Raw genomic sequence first — 13,118 nt, forward strand, 5'->3', positions numbered from 1 at the left:
CGTTAAACTAAGAAATCTCGGTAACAAAATATGTTAGTTCAAGCTTTGGCAGATGGCGGTACTCACAAGTGACGGCTTTAGTGGCGGCACTACCGAGTGTCTTAATGCGCATGCGCCTGAGCAGGCGAACGCGGGATTGGTGAAGACAGCTTAGGAAGCCTTCGTGATTCGCCAAGAGACAGATTAGAAATTCGTCATTGCTACCTTCCTAAACCTATAACCTATTTCGTATAACCTCTGAAAGAGTAGCTTTTGTTCAATGAAAAATAATTTCAGCCAGAGCATTATCAATCGTTATTTTATTGCCTTAAAAAATGACATTTATACGACCACTGTATTTATTCTGTATGAGGCAAAAGAAATATGCGTCGATACATCATTTAATTAAACTGTCTAATCACAAGATTCACACGTCTAAAGGTTAGTCTACATCTTCAAGTGTAAAAAAAAAAAAAATAAAATTATTAATGTATCTAATCGATGATTATTAAATAAAACTTTAATATATTTTTTTAGTTACGTTTCATGGGGAATACGAAATGCAAGATCCAAAGTCAGAAGAAGATGTGTATGTAAAATAATATACTATATTGTAATAAATTTATATTTATTTTATTATGCTATGGTATCTGTTAGTAAAAATTGTGTTATTATCATTTTTTTTTTTTCAGAGTTAACGTCACTTTTATCGACAAAACTGGGAAAACAATTAAGGTAAAAGGAAAAGTAGGAGACAATGTACTTTATCTTGCTCACAGGTATGAAATTGACATGGAGGGAGCTTGTGAAGCAAGTTTAGCTTGTACAACTTGTCATGTATATGTACATCATGATTATTTAGACAAGCTTCCGACTCCTGAAGAATCAGAAGAAGACCTTTTAGATTTAGCACCTTTTTTGAAAGAAAATTCTAGGCTAGGTACATTTTCACTATTGTCTTAAAAACAACATTATTAAAATGTATAGCCTTTTTATGTTGTAATTTTGTTTTCAGGTTGTCAAATAATTTTGAAGAAAGAATTAGACGGCATAGAACTAAAATTACCAAAGGCAACTAGAAATTTTTACGTAGATGGACATACACCCACTCCACATTAAAGTAGGTTTTTTTTTAAACTGATATAAATAAATATATTTTGTAATAAATAACATTATGGAACGTTATATGATCTGTCGGTCAAACGTATTACGCCACCGAATTAGTTGAAAATACATAGAAAATAAAACTTGACGAGTACCGTTTATGTAACGTTTACTGTATAGTACAATATATTTATTTCTTATACATAAATTATGATACATAACTTCTCTTTTTTTTTATCTTTTTTTTTTTTAATTACAATTATATACGGGCTGCGTTTCGATATTCACTGTCTGAAAATCTATAATTTACGTCACGTATACGTACGAATATCGGAACACAGTCATGATATTAACACAATACATTTATGGTATAATGAATTTGTGAATTAAAAATCTGATTTCTTGAATTTGCAACATTTATATGTGAGTAGTGAAAACTAATTAGTTTTCAAACCTGTGCTGCCACAAATATAAAAAAATGTTATATCCCAGACAGGCACCAGACAATTTCTCAATTTGAGAACTTTCAAACTTATTTTTTTACTTACAAATGCAAATGTATGCTCGAGGTCTATAGAATATCCCAAAAAATTACTGGCAAGGAACATCGGTTTTCTTTAACGTAAAACCGAATAGCCTTTATTCGGCGCATTTATAATAATCGCTATAAAGATTATTTTATAATTATTTCAATTAAATATTTTTATTCAATTAAATGTCGTTAACAATAACTAATTGCCACTCAATTGATATTAACCATTTGTTGAATTAAGAAAATATTCTTTCGTCTATTTTAATTTCTTGAAACTCGCCCAACAGCTTTTTATTTAATATTCCTGAGGAATGGGTGGGATATTCTATATCCGCACAGATTTGCATTTCTATTAATATATATATATTTTTTCTTTTTTTTTTCTATTTACTTTCTCTCGCAAGCATACGTACACGCAACACATGCACACATGAAATACCGCTTGTCTTTTCTCTTTATCTTTCTTTCACGCTGTAACTTTGTTCCATTCCTTATTATTTGCTGCCTCTTATACCTATTCTCTATTTTATTTCTCTTATGCCTTCCTCAGTTCATTTATTCACATTTCTTTCTCTTCCATTTTATTTTTCTTTTCTCATTCATATATATATATATTTTTTTTTTCTATTTATCTTTTAGTATCGACATCACCAATAATATTGTATAAATTTTATTTGTGTTTCTATATTATTACAGATTACTCTAATCTCTTTTAATTACGATATTTTTTCTCTCTCTTTCTTTCTCTCTTATTCTCTTGATTAAATTTATCACATGTATTTTGTAATTAAAGTGACGTAAACAAAAGTTTTATACACTCTACGCTCTGTAGGAATTATCACATGTGTTAGCGCGAGCGACGCTCTCGATCTGCGCTAACGTCGACTCTTATTCGCAAATCGACAATCAATCGAGTATGTTTTTGCCTACGTAAGTATATCCTCTACGTGAAAATGCGAAGGGACCCGAAATCCCGCTGGTTTTATCAAAAACGGAGGGCACAGAGTTAAATTAGATTACGGAGCAGGAACCGATCGGAAATTCGGAGCGTGGATTGGGAAAAACGTAGAGGCCGCGGTTTAACGCAAAGTATAACATTGTGATTACGGAAGTTTTATACGCCGGGTCAGCAAAGGAGAGCTTACGCAATGCGTAACGAGACATTTGGGCGAGAAGGGCTGTCGCAACGTCTTTGCACCGTCCGAATGTACAAATTAAAGCTGCGCTCGCATATTGATCGCGTACGAAATAGAATTCTCATACCCCTTATCTTAAGACTAAATCGTAGTCGTCCGAACTTGCATTTTTCGTCACGAAGGAAAACGTTGATTAAGACCGAAACGACCGCGTAAGAGTTAACACATGTGCATTTTTTTCATTTGGCTTTATCACGCGTTTGTTGAAAAATTTAACTGTACTTCGTATACAGACGTACGTCCACACACATACGCGCGCACACGCATACACACACGCACACATATGACCCAAAAAAGAAAAAAAAAAAAAATATATATTTACTACCGTTACTTAATTATTATACAGAGTATCGGATGATCATTAACACAGTATTCAGGTGCAGATAGAGCTGATTAAACTAGCTGATCAAGCCGAAAAGCCACGTACCACTTTAATTTTCGCAGTGTCGAACAAGTTATTAAGTTTTAAAAATTGCCGAGCTCGGCATGATTCGAATGCAAAAGTGTACATCATCGCCTGGCTCGCATTCTATTAATCCGGCGGGTTCGACGATTTTTACTTCGCCGAAGCAAACGCTTTACCTGCCTTCCAGTGTATGTACGTAAATTTCGAAATCAAAACGTTTCAAAACGATCGGTCGCTATATCGCTTACTCTACATTCTGTGCGCACTTACAATCAAATCAACGTTACTTGACAAGTCGATTGAACATTAATTATTAAAAGAATCATGTCTAGTTATTGCTAAAAGACTGTACCTAGCAGACACAGAAACATTTAATTACATTAATTTATATAATTATTACACCATTGTACACGATACGTATTCCGATTCGGTTCTAAACTGTTTTAAGTAAATTACACGGGGAAGCAGTTCAAATAAATAGGTAGTGTGCGTAAAGTTATCCGGAGTGTTCATTTCGAGATGCGGAACCACTGTTTCACGTTAAATGTCGTTTAAAAATTACAGAACTAAGATACACAATTCGAAAATTTATCATATTAACTATATATACGTTTGCAAAATAATTAAGCATTTGTTTTTACTTTTACAGAGAACAAACGTGGCTATGAAAAGTGTTACATATTGAAATGCGTCTACATTTCTTTTCGCTTATAGCTGCTAATTATCAGTCTTTGACAATTTAGTATTAATTACGTAATACATTTGCAACATATTTTTCTTTGATTTTAATACTTTATCGACAGGATAATTTTACTGTGAACAATGAGCCTGTCACTTTCGCAAAATGAAATAAGTAGAATAATTTTTGAATCGAGACATTAATATAAAAATTCGAGGATCGCATTGAAAAGATTTCCGATCATTTCTGCATTATTTATTTAACATTATTCAAATTACATATCGTTTGAAATACTTATACTGTTTACACATAGCAATGTGATTATTGCACAGAGAACGCCAATTGGTATGCCCTATAAATAACGTTTTAATTGAGACGCCAATTGGTGCACCCCGTCGATAAAGTATTAAAAAATAACTGTTGCAAAATGGCAACAATTTTATTTAGAAAATTATTAAAACGCTGTTTAACCCTGTGCTACGCAAAAAAAAAAAATTATTAACATAAATTTAATGGCATCGATTCAATGCACAGTCGGAAAATTAATTTAATATTTATATAATTCTGTAAATTTCAAACTTTTGAATGCAACTTTTCGACGCCGATGTTCTTTGGAAAATTAATATATTTTTTTATCTAATTAATTTAATGCTTAATGTATTTTTACGTTTTTATAATAATTTTGATAATAAGCGTGCAATCGAGGATTGTGTCGTGACTTAATTAATATTTTAAATAATTGCATGAAATAATCTTAAATATATAAAATTTTTCTAGTTTTCAAAATAATTCATTTTTTTACTCACACTCGTCCATACATGTACATTCTCATACATTCACGCGTACATACATTCATACACCCTTAAAAAAAAAGACAGCACATGTGTGCTATCTTTAAGTTTCCATGAATATAATTATAACTTCCTAAATTTGACGGTGAAAAATTAACAAGTTATATCTTTTTATTTGTGCAGATTTTCTCTTCAGTTTCATACGTTTTATATTTATAAACGTCTGCGGAATGCGATAGACACACCTGTAATTTCCTTATACATTCATGGAAACTTAATAATACCACGCATGTGCTATTTTTTTATCCTGGGGTGTACGTATATTATACATTTGTCATTATAATAAGTCAAGCATAATATTACCACTTATAATGTTAAAATTTATTATTCAAAACGAAACATTTATATTGCTGAATATATTACTGTTTGATAGTCATCCTTCCTTTTATTTTTTCTTTTTTTTCTTTATATTTTTAAAAGAGTATTATTTTAAAACGAGGAAATAAACTTCTAAATAAAATATTAATGAATCAAGTACTTCCTATGTTAAACATAATATGCCTTAGATTTTCGAGCGTGTAACAGCAAAAGGTAAATGTAGAGAAAGAAACATAAAGGATAAATTTTACGTTTTTTGTCTTTCACACATTATCAAGTTTGTCAAATTTTGTTCATTAATTTAAGAATACTTAAAGACACCGGATAAATAAGCACGCATTTGTGTTAACATGCAGAAATATGAAGATAAATTAGAAAGATTGGCTTAATTTTTTGACAAATTTTCAAAACATAACTTGACAATTTACGATATATTTTTACATTTTTGCACACTGCTAATTTTATCGAAATACACTCTCAATTACCTTATTTATTTTTTCCGTTAGGAATCATTAGATATCGTGGAACAAACATCACTCAACTGAGAATAGAAAAATTTCTTTCGTGTTGACTCACAGAAGCTAACACTCTCACAATGTGCACCACATATCACAAATAGTTGGTCTGAGTCCATTTGCTGATTTCCACAGATCGATTTTAATTGTGTAAAATAGTTGATTTTACCGAAAATTGTCCAATGTACACGTGAGTGAGATTAAATAATGCACTTTGTTCTAATAAAATATACAAAATGTATGGAATAGGGATATTATGTATACTTTACAGCTCTGTGTGTAGAGGCTATAAAAAAAAGTACGGCAAAACTTTAGAAGAACATTTCTCTGACATAAAGTATAAAATAGATATTAAAACAATTAAAACGCCCATCGTCATACCGATTCCCAGATATATTTCTAAAATATTATGGATTGTCCCCAAAATATTTCTGTATAAAAGTGTTTATATAACATTTTTTTTCATCTTCTATGCACGAGAAATGTTCGCAAAAATTTTCGCCGTACTTTTTTGTTACACCTGTATTTATAACATTCTTTGCTAAATTGGGTCTTTTCTCTTTGACTGATTTTTTTCTTTTTTTTTTTTAGAGATGACTCTGATGAATAAGTGCGTGCACTGGGAACTGTCGACCCCTTTGATACCTCTGACAACGACCCATACTCAAATCATGACATTCATAAATATTGGCGACTGCATTGTGCGATGTAAAGAAGGTTGAATCAATGGAGTATGGAGCAGAGACACCAAAGGGTTCTTTCAGCTAGTCCGAAGGATGATGACGTCCACCGCACATTCCGCAAGACATTCCGCACCAATGTACAGCTTTAAGAGGAGGATATATCCACAAGCAAGGAACGATCAGTGACAACAAGGCCAAACCGAACCATCTACGTCCACATCCTTCTTCCGTACTACAACTGATTTAACATTTCTCAATTTATTCAAATGTTGTGTAATATTAATGAAAAAAAAATTGTTAAGAAATTTTATATATCATAAATTAAATTAGAAATTAATTATAATTAAATAGGTAAAATAATTAACACGATAAAGTTAAAAAAAAAAAAATAGAAATCGGCCAACCATAATTTAATATAATTTTTTGTACTCACCTACATGGATTTTGTGTAAAATCACCTTCGGCATCACTCATACAGTGATATAACATACATTGGGCACACGATAAACAAGAGATTGTTGCAATTCCACGTCTAATTGGATCGGGAGCGTATTCGCAGGAACCTTTTGGATTATGTTGCTCCGAATATAATTCCTGGCAATGTTTGCAACGTAAACGTACGTTACGTTTTATAGGATCTTTAGAAGGTTGTGATGTTATTGTGTCAGGTTTCTTCAAAGAGCTTCCACTGTTAGAAGTATTATGCCCGTCTAATCTCTCACTTTTGTGATCGTCGATGATAGGATATAGATATTCGTGATTAAGTGTTGTAAGCTGCACATAGGGATAATTGTCTGATCCAATATCTGTGGCAGAAGCTAGAGGATGTTGCGGATGTGGAGCTTTGATGGTAGAAGAACCACCAATGTAATGGATAGATCGGTGTGAGTCAGGAAGCTCCGAATATTGAGAATAATTCGGCACTCGAATTCCATGAGGTGCATCCGAAGGCGAGCGTGGCTCGGGTGGATCCACTGGTAAGTTCAAAGTCTGCAAATTTTAATAAAAAAATTGTTGCTCTATTTTTTTTTATTTAATTATTTTTTAAATGAAAATTGATAGAATAAAATTAATATTTTTACCATAAAAACATCTTCATCTCCATCTTCTGGAATATTGGTAGTAAACGTTAAACCGGACAAACCTATAACGTTAAAACATAAGATTTTTAATAAGATCAAAAACGAATGTATAATAAAATATGAATGTAAAACGATTAAGTTACCGTTTACACGATCCATAATAAATTGCAGCAAAATGAATAATGTGAACGAGTTAATAAGATATTTTAGAACACAGTTTTACAATATTGATTTATTTACATAATTACTCTACGAGAATTAAATGTTATGATATTTTAACGTATTAGTGCATTAATATGTCGTGCAAATTATTTTATTGAAATTAAAAAAAACATTGATCACAACGAAAAAAAAAAAAGAAAAAAAACTCGCGTAATTACAAAAATAGTGAAAACCATACTAGTCGTCCATTTTGTCGCAAAGCATAACAATTTCTTATATAAATTATTCACGAATAATTTTTCTATACTTTAATTCATTAAAAAAAAAAAAAAAATTTTTATACCTTCCACCAATAGTTCCTCAATCGCTGTTCGGACACCTTTGTCAAACGCTCTTGCATCGGCAGCCGTTTGAAATGTTAAACCAAACTTCTTTTCCCCCGTTCGCCAGTGATAAAAAGTTGGCATTACCTTATTATATTCAAACTCTTTTTTAATCGTGCAACTAAGAACAACCTAAAAAAAAAAAAGAAGTAATTAATTTTTATTTAAACGTGACATTAAATATATCACTGATGTACATCTTACGAAAATACTAAGTAATTTATTAAATATAGCTGCTATTCAGAAATTTCTCTTAGATAATAAGATACTTATAAAATTGAAAAATTACCGATTGATCAGTAATACGCCTCCCATAAATAAAGTATTCATATTTCCTTTTATTTGCGCTAGGTGGGGAGATATTAGACGATCCATGGTTCTGAAGATTGACGGCTGCATTGGAGACGGAATGCGTAGGATTGGTAGGAATGGTGGTTCCATTGGTATTGTTTATTTGATGCACTCCCGAAGGAATAGCTCTACGCCTGACTGAAACATTTGCTAATCCACCGCCACTTAAAGGAACCCAACCACCAGAACTGTCATCTCTCGTCATTACCTGGGCATGGACCCTTACCAGATAGTTACCACTGCAAAGAATAAACGTAAATATACTTTTTGCATTACTTATCAGTCGACACACATATCTAATAAAGTAAAATAATAGATAGATAATTGTGACGACACATTTTTATATTATAAACGATCAATGTACCTACGTTTGCTGATTATATCATTTCACATTATTGCAGAAATATTTTTTAATGTACATTTTATAGTAAAAGATATTTGGCTTGCAAATATTCTTTATTGTAAGTCGTCGAATTTCAAAGAAGAATCGAAGTATAACGCGCAAACGTTGAACAGCCGAAGATTGCACGTATTTACGATTCCCTAAAATACGACGGCGTCGCGCCGATCCGGCCAGATGTTAACACAGCGACATCAATTCGATGAATGAACGGCCATTCGTAAGACCGAAAGGGGGAAAAGGAGAGAGAAATGAATAGGAGATACCTAACGTAACGTAAGCCAGAGAAACAAAAGTTAACAAAGGGGATAAAAAGTAAAAAAAAAAAAAAAAGAAAAAAAAAGAAAGAAAAAACGAAATGAGATAACTTATGGTAAATCGCCAGACGAGATGGTCGGAGGAAGACATAAATTCAATTTATCGTGCGCTATACTGGATTATATTTAGAAATTAGTAGCAAAAAAAAAAAAGATAGCCAATTAATCTTTTATTTGTAGCGTTGGGCCAGTAGTTTTCTCAGTTTTCTCAACACACTCGACGTCGTTTAACAATAAAATTAACGACAGAGGAACGCATTTCTCGAACAGAATGGAACGGTCTTAAAAAAGATATACAGCAAATTTCATTAATCGAGTTCTCAGTAGTCCTGTTTTTTTTCTCTTTTTTCTTTTCTCCAGCTAACCTGGATCGGCACGAATTCATAGCTCATCTCTCACCCTCCGTGTCGAAAGGGAAAAAGATGAATTAATAAACGTGTCGAACGCGTGTTGCCGGACGAGGCTCGCCGAGCACATTCGTGGACTCTGCCTCTCAATGAAACTCGCTGTACATGGGGGGGAAAAAAAAAACGAGAGGAAAAAAAAAAAAGGATTGTTCCCCGTACACGCGCGCATACTCACTCGTCTGACGCCTCTGTCATGATTCGAAGTATCGAAGCCTTCACTCCAGGTCCACTTTTTTCCACACCTCATCATTTTCATCACATCGAAAAGACATTCGACCGTGGCAACTTTGCGGAGATTATTTCTTCCTCTTTATTCTTTTTTTTCTTCTTCTTTTAGACGAGTATCAACACCGACACAGCGCCCCAGTCTTCCTGCACCCGCCGCCCTCCTCGTCCGCGTCCTCCGCCACCTTTACTTCGCACTCCCCGTGCGATTCATCCCCGCACGCCCACTTGCCACTTTTGCCTTCGATGCTACACGCCGCGCGGCCTGTTCAGAACCATACTCGATCGGGCACCCGCTCCGGCGCTTCCCCCCGTGCCAGCCGCGTACGCCGCTTCACTTTGATCCCGTCGGTCGGGCGCTTTTTCGTACGAGAGCCGCGACTTCCCGAGAGTGTACCATGATAAAACTGGTGTGCCCCGCGCGAGGGTGCACCTCGCCTCGCCGCGAGGAACGCGGCTAACACCCACCGGACCTGCGGCTCTCCCCCGATCTCGCGGCGCGATTGAATCGAACCGATCCGCCACCCGGGACCGTGTCGGCGAACTCGCGGACACCTTAGCTGCGGGCGCGCACTCGCGGCTCGACGGAACCGATAAACCGCGTCCACGGAGCACTTATTGACTGCTTTACAATAAAGCCGCCGGGCTGCGCAACAGGATTCATTCATCGATACCACACACGCAGTCGCGGGCGCCGAGCGCGATGCTTCGGTGAAACTGCTCGTCGGCGAACGCGCCCGGTCAGTACATCGGGGACCGTTCTTACCAGTCAAACCGCGCCGCACTGATTTGCACCGGTTCAGCGGCTCCGTTTCCCTCCTCGCATCGGAAGAACAAAGATGAACTGTGGAATTAGTGCAACGTCGAGCGTCTTCTTTCAGACTTTGGGATCAGAAATGCGTTTCGCGCCGACGTTCCTTGCGCCGACCTATCGCGTCTTCTCGTTTGAAAATCTGCTTTCGCTGATTTTCCAAATAAGTTTACGCGATTGGTCGACGCGAATAGTATCGCGCTCGTGACACCAACGTAAAAGCGATCTTCTTTTTTTTTTTCTTTCAGAAGCGAATTCACTTGTCGCAGTCATTTTAGCGGGCGGATGAAGATCGGAAGTATTGGAAGCGATCGCTGGCAATCGCTGAATCCAGCTTGAGCCAGCTGAGGTTGAAAAGAATTGACGAGGTATTTTGTTAAGTTCGTAGATGATTATAAATTTTGATATTGCATCAGGACGTCTCGCGTCGTTGTCCACTCAAATGTATTACGCGTTATACTGTAATTCGATTATTTCGAATGTTTAGAAACTGGAACCATGACGACTTCGTGGATAAATACTGCCAAGGCGTTGCAAGATTTTACAAACGTCCTTCTTTGTGCGAGATGGTAATTGTTCGCTAAGCTCTTTATTGCACTCTCTTAAATTGTATAATTTGTCATCTTATTTTTTTAGTTAAGTTTATATTCACATCTATATTGCAAAATTATTATCACTGTTACCATTATATTTTTGTTGTGTATACCATGATTTTGCATTGTCTTTTTGTATAGTGGATCCAAACCAAATTCTCCTGTAAGACTCATAACTTGTGGACATTTCTTCTGTAAAAATTGTGTCCAATCTGCAACAAATTGTATGATATGTGATGTATCAGTACAGCCACATGAAATTAAGTCTGACAACTTGATCAACAATCTTGTACAGAATTGTGATGCTGTTGCAGAAATTATTCAGAAAAGGTTAGATTACAAGTTAGCTTAAATAGGAATATAATATATAAATAGTAACATAAGAATAAATTATCATTTCAGAGATCTATGGAAAAGTTCTGCAAGTGTATCTACTACATCACAGAATAATACAATATCTACAGTACTTCATACACCAAAGAAGCAGGATTATATGCGTATGAGGAATATAAATAAAGCTAATCACAAAGGGGAAACACCATTACACATAGCATGCATAAAGGTACAGATATTTTATATTATTTTATTTTAAATTAAATAAAAAATTTTTTTAAGAAACTTCCAAGAGTTAATTATTTTGCAGAAAAATGCTGAACGAGTTAAACAACTTTTGCTGGCTGGTGCAAATCCAAATACAAAAGATCATGCTGGTTGGACTCCATTGGTAAAACCCTCACTATATGTCTTTTTATAATGCTTTTTAAAATGTTTTTGCATTATCATTGTTCTAATTTATTCTATATTATTTTAGCAAGAAATTGTTGGTTATGGATTTGAAGAAATTTGTGAAATACTACTAAGTGGTGGAGCATCACCAAATTTATTAGGTTATAAATGTCGAAGTCCATTACATGAAGCTGCTAAAGAGAACAAAATACAGGAAGCTAAATTGTTATTGCAATATAAAGCTGATAAGAATCTACATGATCAGTATGGCAAAAAGCCTATGTATGTATTTTATCATATCTGTAAAGAATGTTTTAAAGATAGCTTTGTTGTATAATTTTATTTTAATTATGCAGTTATTATTCTAAATCTAAAGAGATGCGAGAACTTCTGACAGATTTATCATCGTCTGAAGAGGTATCGGACCTTAATCAAACACAAAATATATCGTGTACATCTGTTCCTACGCGTGACAAATTTGTAATTCTTGCGTCAAACTTAAAGCACGAAAATCAGAAACTGCTTGGTCTTGTGGCCGCGAAACATAAACTCAAAATTTTAACAACATATAGGTACAATCTTTTTATATATATATATATATATATATATATATATATATATATTTTTTATATTAATTATTTTTAAATATTAATATGTAAAAATATTTTATAATACTTTGGATTTTAGACCGACAGTTACACATGTAATAGTGGAGACAAATGAGCAAAATGTTACAAAATCGACACTCGATGTTTTGTTTGCAATTATTTATGGAAGCTGGATTCTGAATAGTGAATGTAAGATGAAAAATATATTTGTGTATAAATATAAAATAAGAATGTTAATTACGTATTATATATCAATACATGCTAATAATTAACATTAATTTTTTTTTTTAAAGGGATTCAATTAGCAACAGTTACAGATGAAGTGTCTAATCTCCCCCTTGAAGTGCTCGAAGTTAGTGGTGCTCCTAACATTGGGATCCCAAGTAAAGCGAGGCAAAATGCCGAACGTAAAAATCCACGTCTGTTTAACAATTGTTTTTTTTACTTTTCTCTGCAAGCAAATAAGACTTATTGCATCGATAATACGCGACTTACAAAGGATGATTTAATAAGACTTGTCAAGGAAGGAGAAGGTACAATACTTACCAGAAAACCTGATCCAGAAGACATAAAAGATAATTCGCCAGAGATACCTTTTCATACCGCAAATGATGTATCTCATCCTTTGCACAAGTGTACGCATTATGTTATATACATGCCAGGTAAAGGCGAACCACTTATTAAGTACAATATGTCACACATTAAAAGTCTTCCTTTAATATGGTTAATTGAATGCATCGAAAGATTCACTCTTATTGATCCAGCTTACTTGGGATTATCTTGTGCTTAA

At 34.2% G+C, this 13,118-nt stretch overlaps 3 protein-coding genes and 1 long non-coding RNA gene across 11 annotated transcripts; 3 read left to right on the forward strand and 1 right to left on the reverse strand.

Moving 5' to 3' along the window:
• Positions 1-141: 141 nt before the first annotated feature.
• Positions 142-7,254, forward strand: Fdx1 (Ferredoxin 1). 7 transcript variants are annotated; one of them, XR_011546799.1, is made up of 6 exons: positions 142-420; positions 517-568; positions 672-919; positions 995-1,099; positions 3,158-5,770; positions 6,172-7,254. XR_011546799.1 is itself a non-coding variant. In XM_070668076.1 (5 exons), the coding sequence occupies exons 1-4, from the start codon at positions 315-317 to the stop codon at positions 1,096-1,098; spliced, it is 510 nt and encodes a 169-aa protein (XP_070524177.1). In that variant the 5' UTR covers positions 142-314; the 3' UTR covers position 1,099; positions 3,158-7,254. The 7 variants fall into 7 exon arrangements, 4 of the variants coding, with proteins under 4 accessions (XP_070524177.1, XP_070524178.1, XP_070524179.1 ...); XR_011546800.1 differs by having other exon boundaries at positions 3,158-3,409; positions 5,572-7,254; XR_011546801.1 differs by having other exon boundaries at positions 3,158-3,409.
• Spred (Sprouty-related protein with EVH-1 domain) lies at positions 4,139-10,169 on the reverse strand. Of its 2 annotated transcripts, none has more exons than XM_070668060.1 (6): positions 9,541-10,169; positions 8,180-8,480; positions 7,851-8,022; positions 7,346-7,371; positions 6,697-7,253; positions 4,139-6,501 (listed from the first exon to the last, which is right to left on the reverse strand). In XM_070668060.1, the coding sequence occupies exons 1-6, from the start codon at positions 9,558-9,560 to the stop codon at positions 6,345-6,347; spliced, it is 1,233 nt and encodes a 410-aa protein (XP_070524161.1). In that variant the 5' UTR covers positions 9,561-10,169; the 3' UTR covers positions 4,139-6,344. The 2 variants fall into 2 exon arrangements, with proteins under 2 accessions (XP_070524161.1, XP_070524160.1); XM_070668059.1 differs by having other exon boundaries at positions 7,346-7,407; positions 9,541-10,167.
• LOC139109200 (uncharacterized) lies at positions 8,357-9,000 on the forward strand. The gene is made up of 2 exons (XR_011546802.1): positions 8,357-8,495; positions 8,643-9,000. It is a non-coding gene; the product is annotated as an uncharacterized lncRNA (long non-coding RNA).
• Positions 10,170-10,899: 730 nt separating the features above from the next.
• LOC139109083 (BRCA1-associated RING domain protein 1) lies at positions 10,900-13,118 on the forward strand. Its single transcript, XM_070667899.1, has 8 exons — positions 10,900-10,970; positions 11,136-11,324; positions 11,397-11,556; positions 11,638-11,718; positions 11,806-12,002; positions 12,077-12,292; positions 12,408-12,517; positions 12,622-13,118. Exons 1-8 carry the CDS (start codon positions 10,900-10,902, stop codon positions 13,116-13,118), a joined length of 1,521 nt encoding a protein of 506 aa, XP_070524000.1.

The sequence above is a fragment of the Cardiocondyla obscurior genome, linkage group LG16 (genome assembly GCF_019399895.1).
Source record: "Cardiocondyla obscurior isolate alpha-2009 linkage group LG16, Cobs3.1, whole genome shotgun sequence".
Classification (NCBI taxonomy): domain Eukaryota; kingdom Metazoa; phylum Arthropoda; class Insecta; order Hymenoptera; family Formicidae; genus Cardiocondyla; species Cardiocondyla obscurior.

Coding starts and splice junctions, on each gene's coding strand:
- Fdx1 (XM_070668076.1), top strand. CDS start 315: ATGACATTTATACGACCACTGTATTTATTCTGTATGAGGCAAAAGAAA. Junction 421..516: donor CAAGATTCACACGTCTAAAG/GTTAGTCTACAT, acceptor ATATTTTTTTAG/TTACGTTTCATGGGGAATAC. Junction 920..994: donor GAAAGAAAATTCTAGGCTAG/GTACATTTTCAC, acceptor TTTTGTTTTCAG/GTTGTCAAATAATTTTGAAG.
- Spred (XM_070668059.1), bottom strand. CDS start 9,560: ATGACAGAGGCGTCAGACGA. Junction 8,023..8,179: donor GGCGTATTACTGATCAATCG/GTAATTTTTCAA, acceptor TTTTTTTTTTAG/GTTGTTCTTAGTTGCACGAT. Junction 6,502..6,696: donor TTTACACAAAATCCATGTAG/GTGAGTACAAAA, acceptor ATGTTAAATCAG/TTGTAGTACGGAAGAAGGAT.
- LOC139109083 (XM_070667899.1), top strand. CDS start 10,900: ATGACGACTTCGTGGATAAATACTGCCAAGGCGTTGCAAGATTTTACA. Junction 10,971..11,135: donor GTCCTTCTTTGTGCGAGATG/GTAATTGTTCGC, acceptor CTTTTTGTATAG/TGGATCCAAACCAAATTCTC. Junction 11,325..11,396: donor GCAGAAATTATTCAGAAAAG/GTTAGATTACAA, acceptor TTATCATTTCAG/AGATCTATGGAAAAGTTCTG.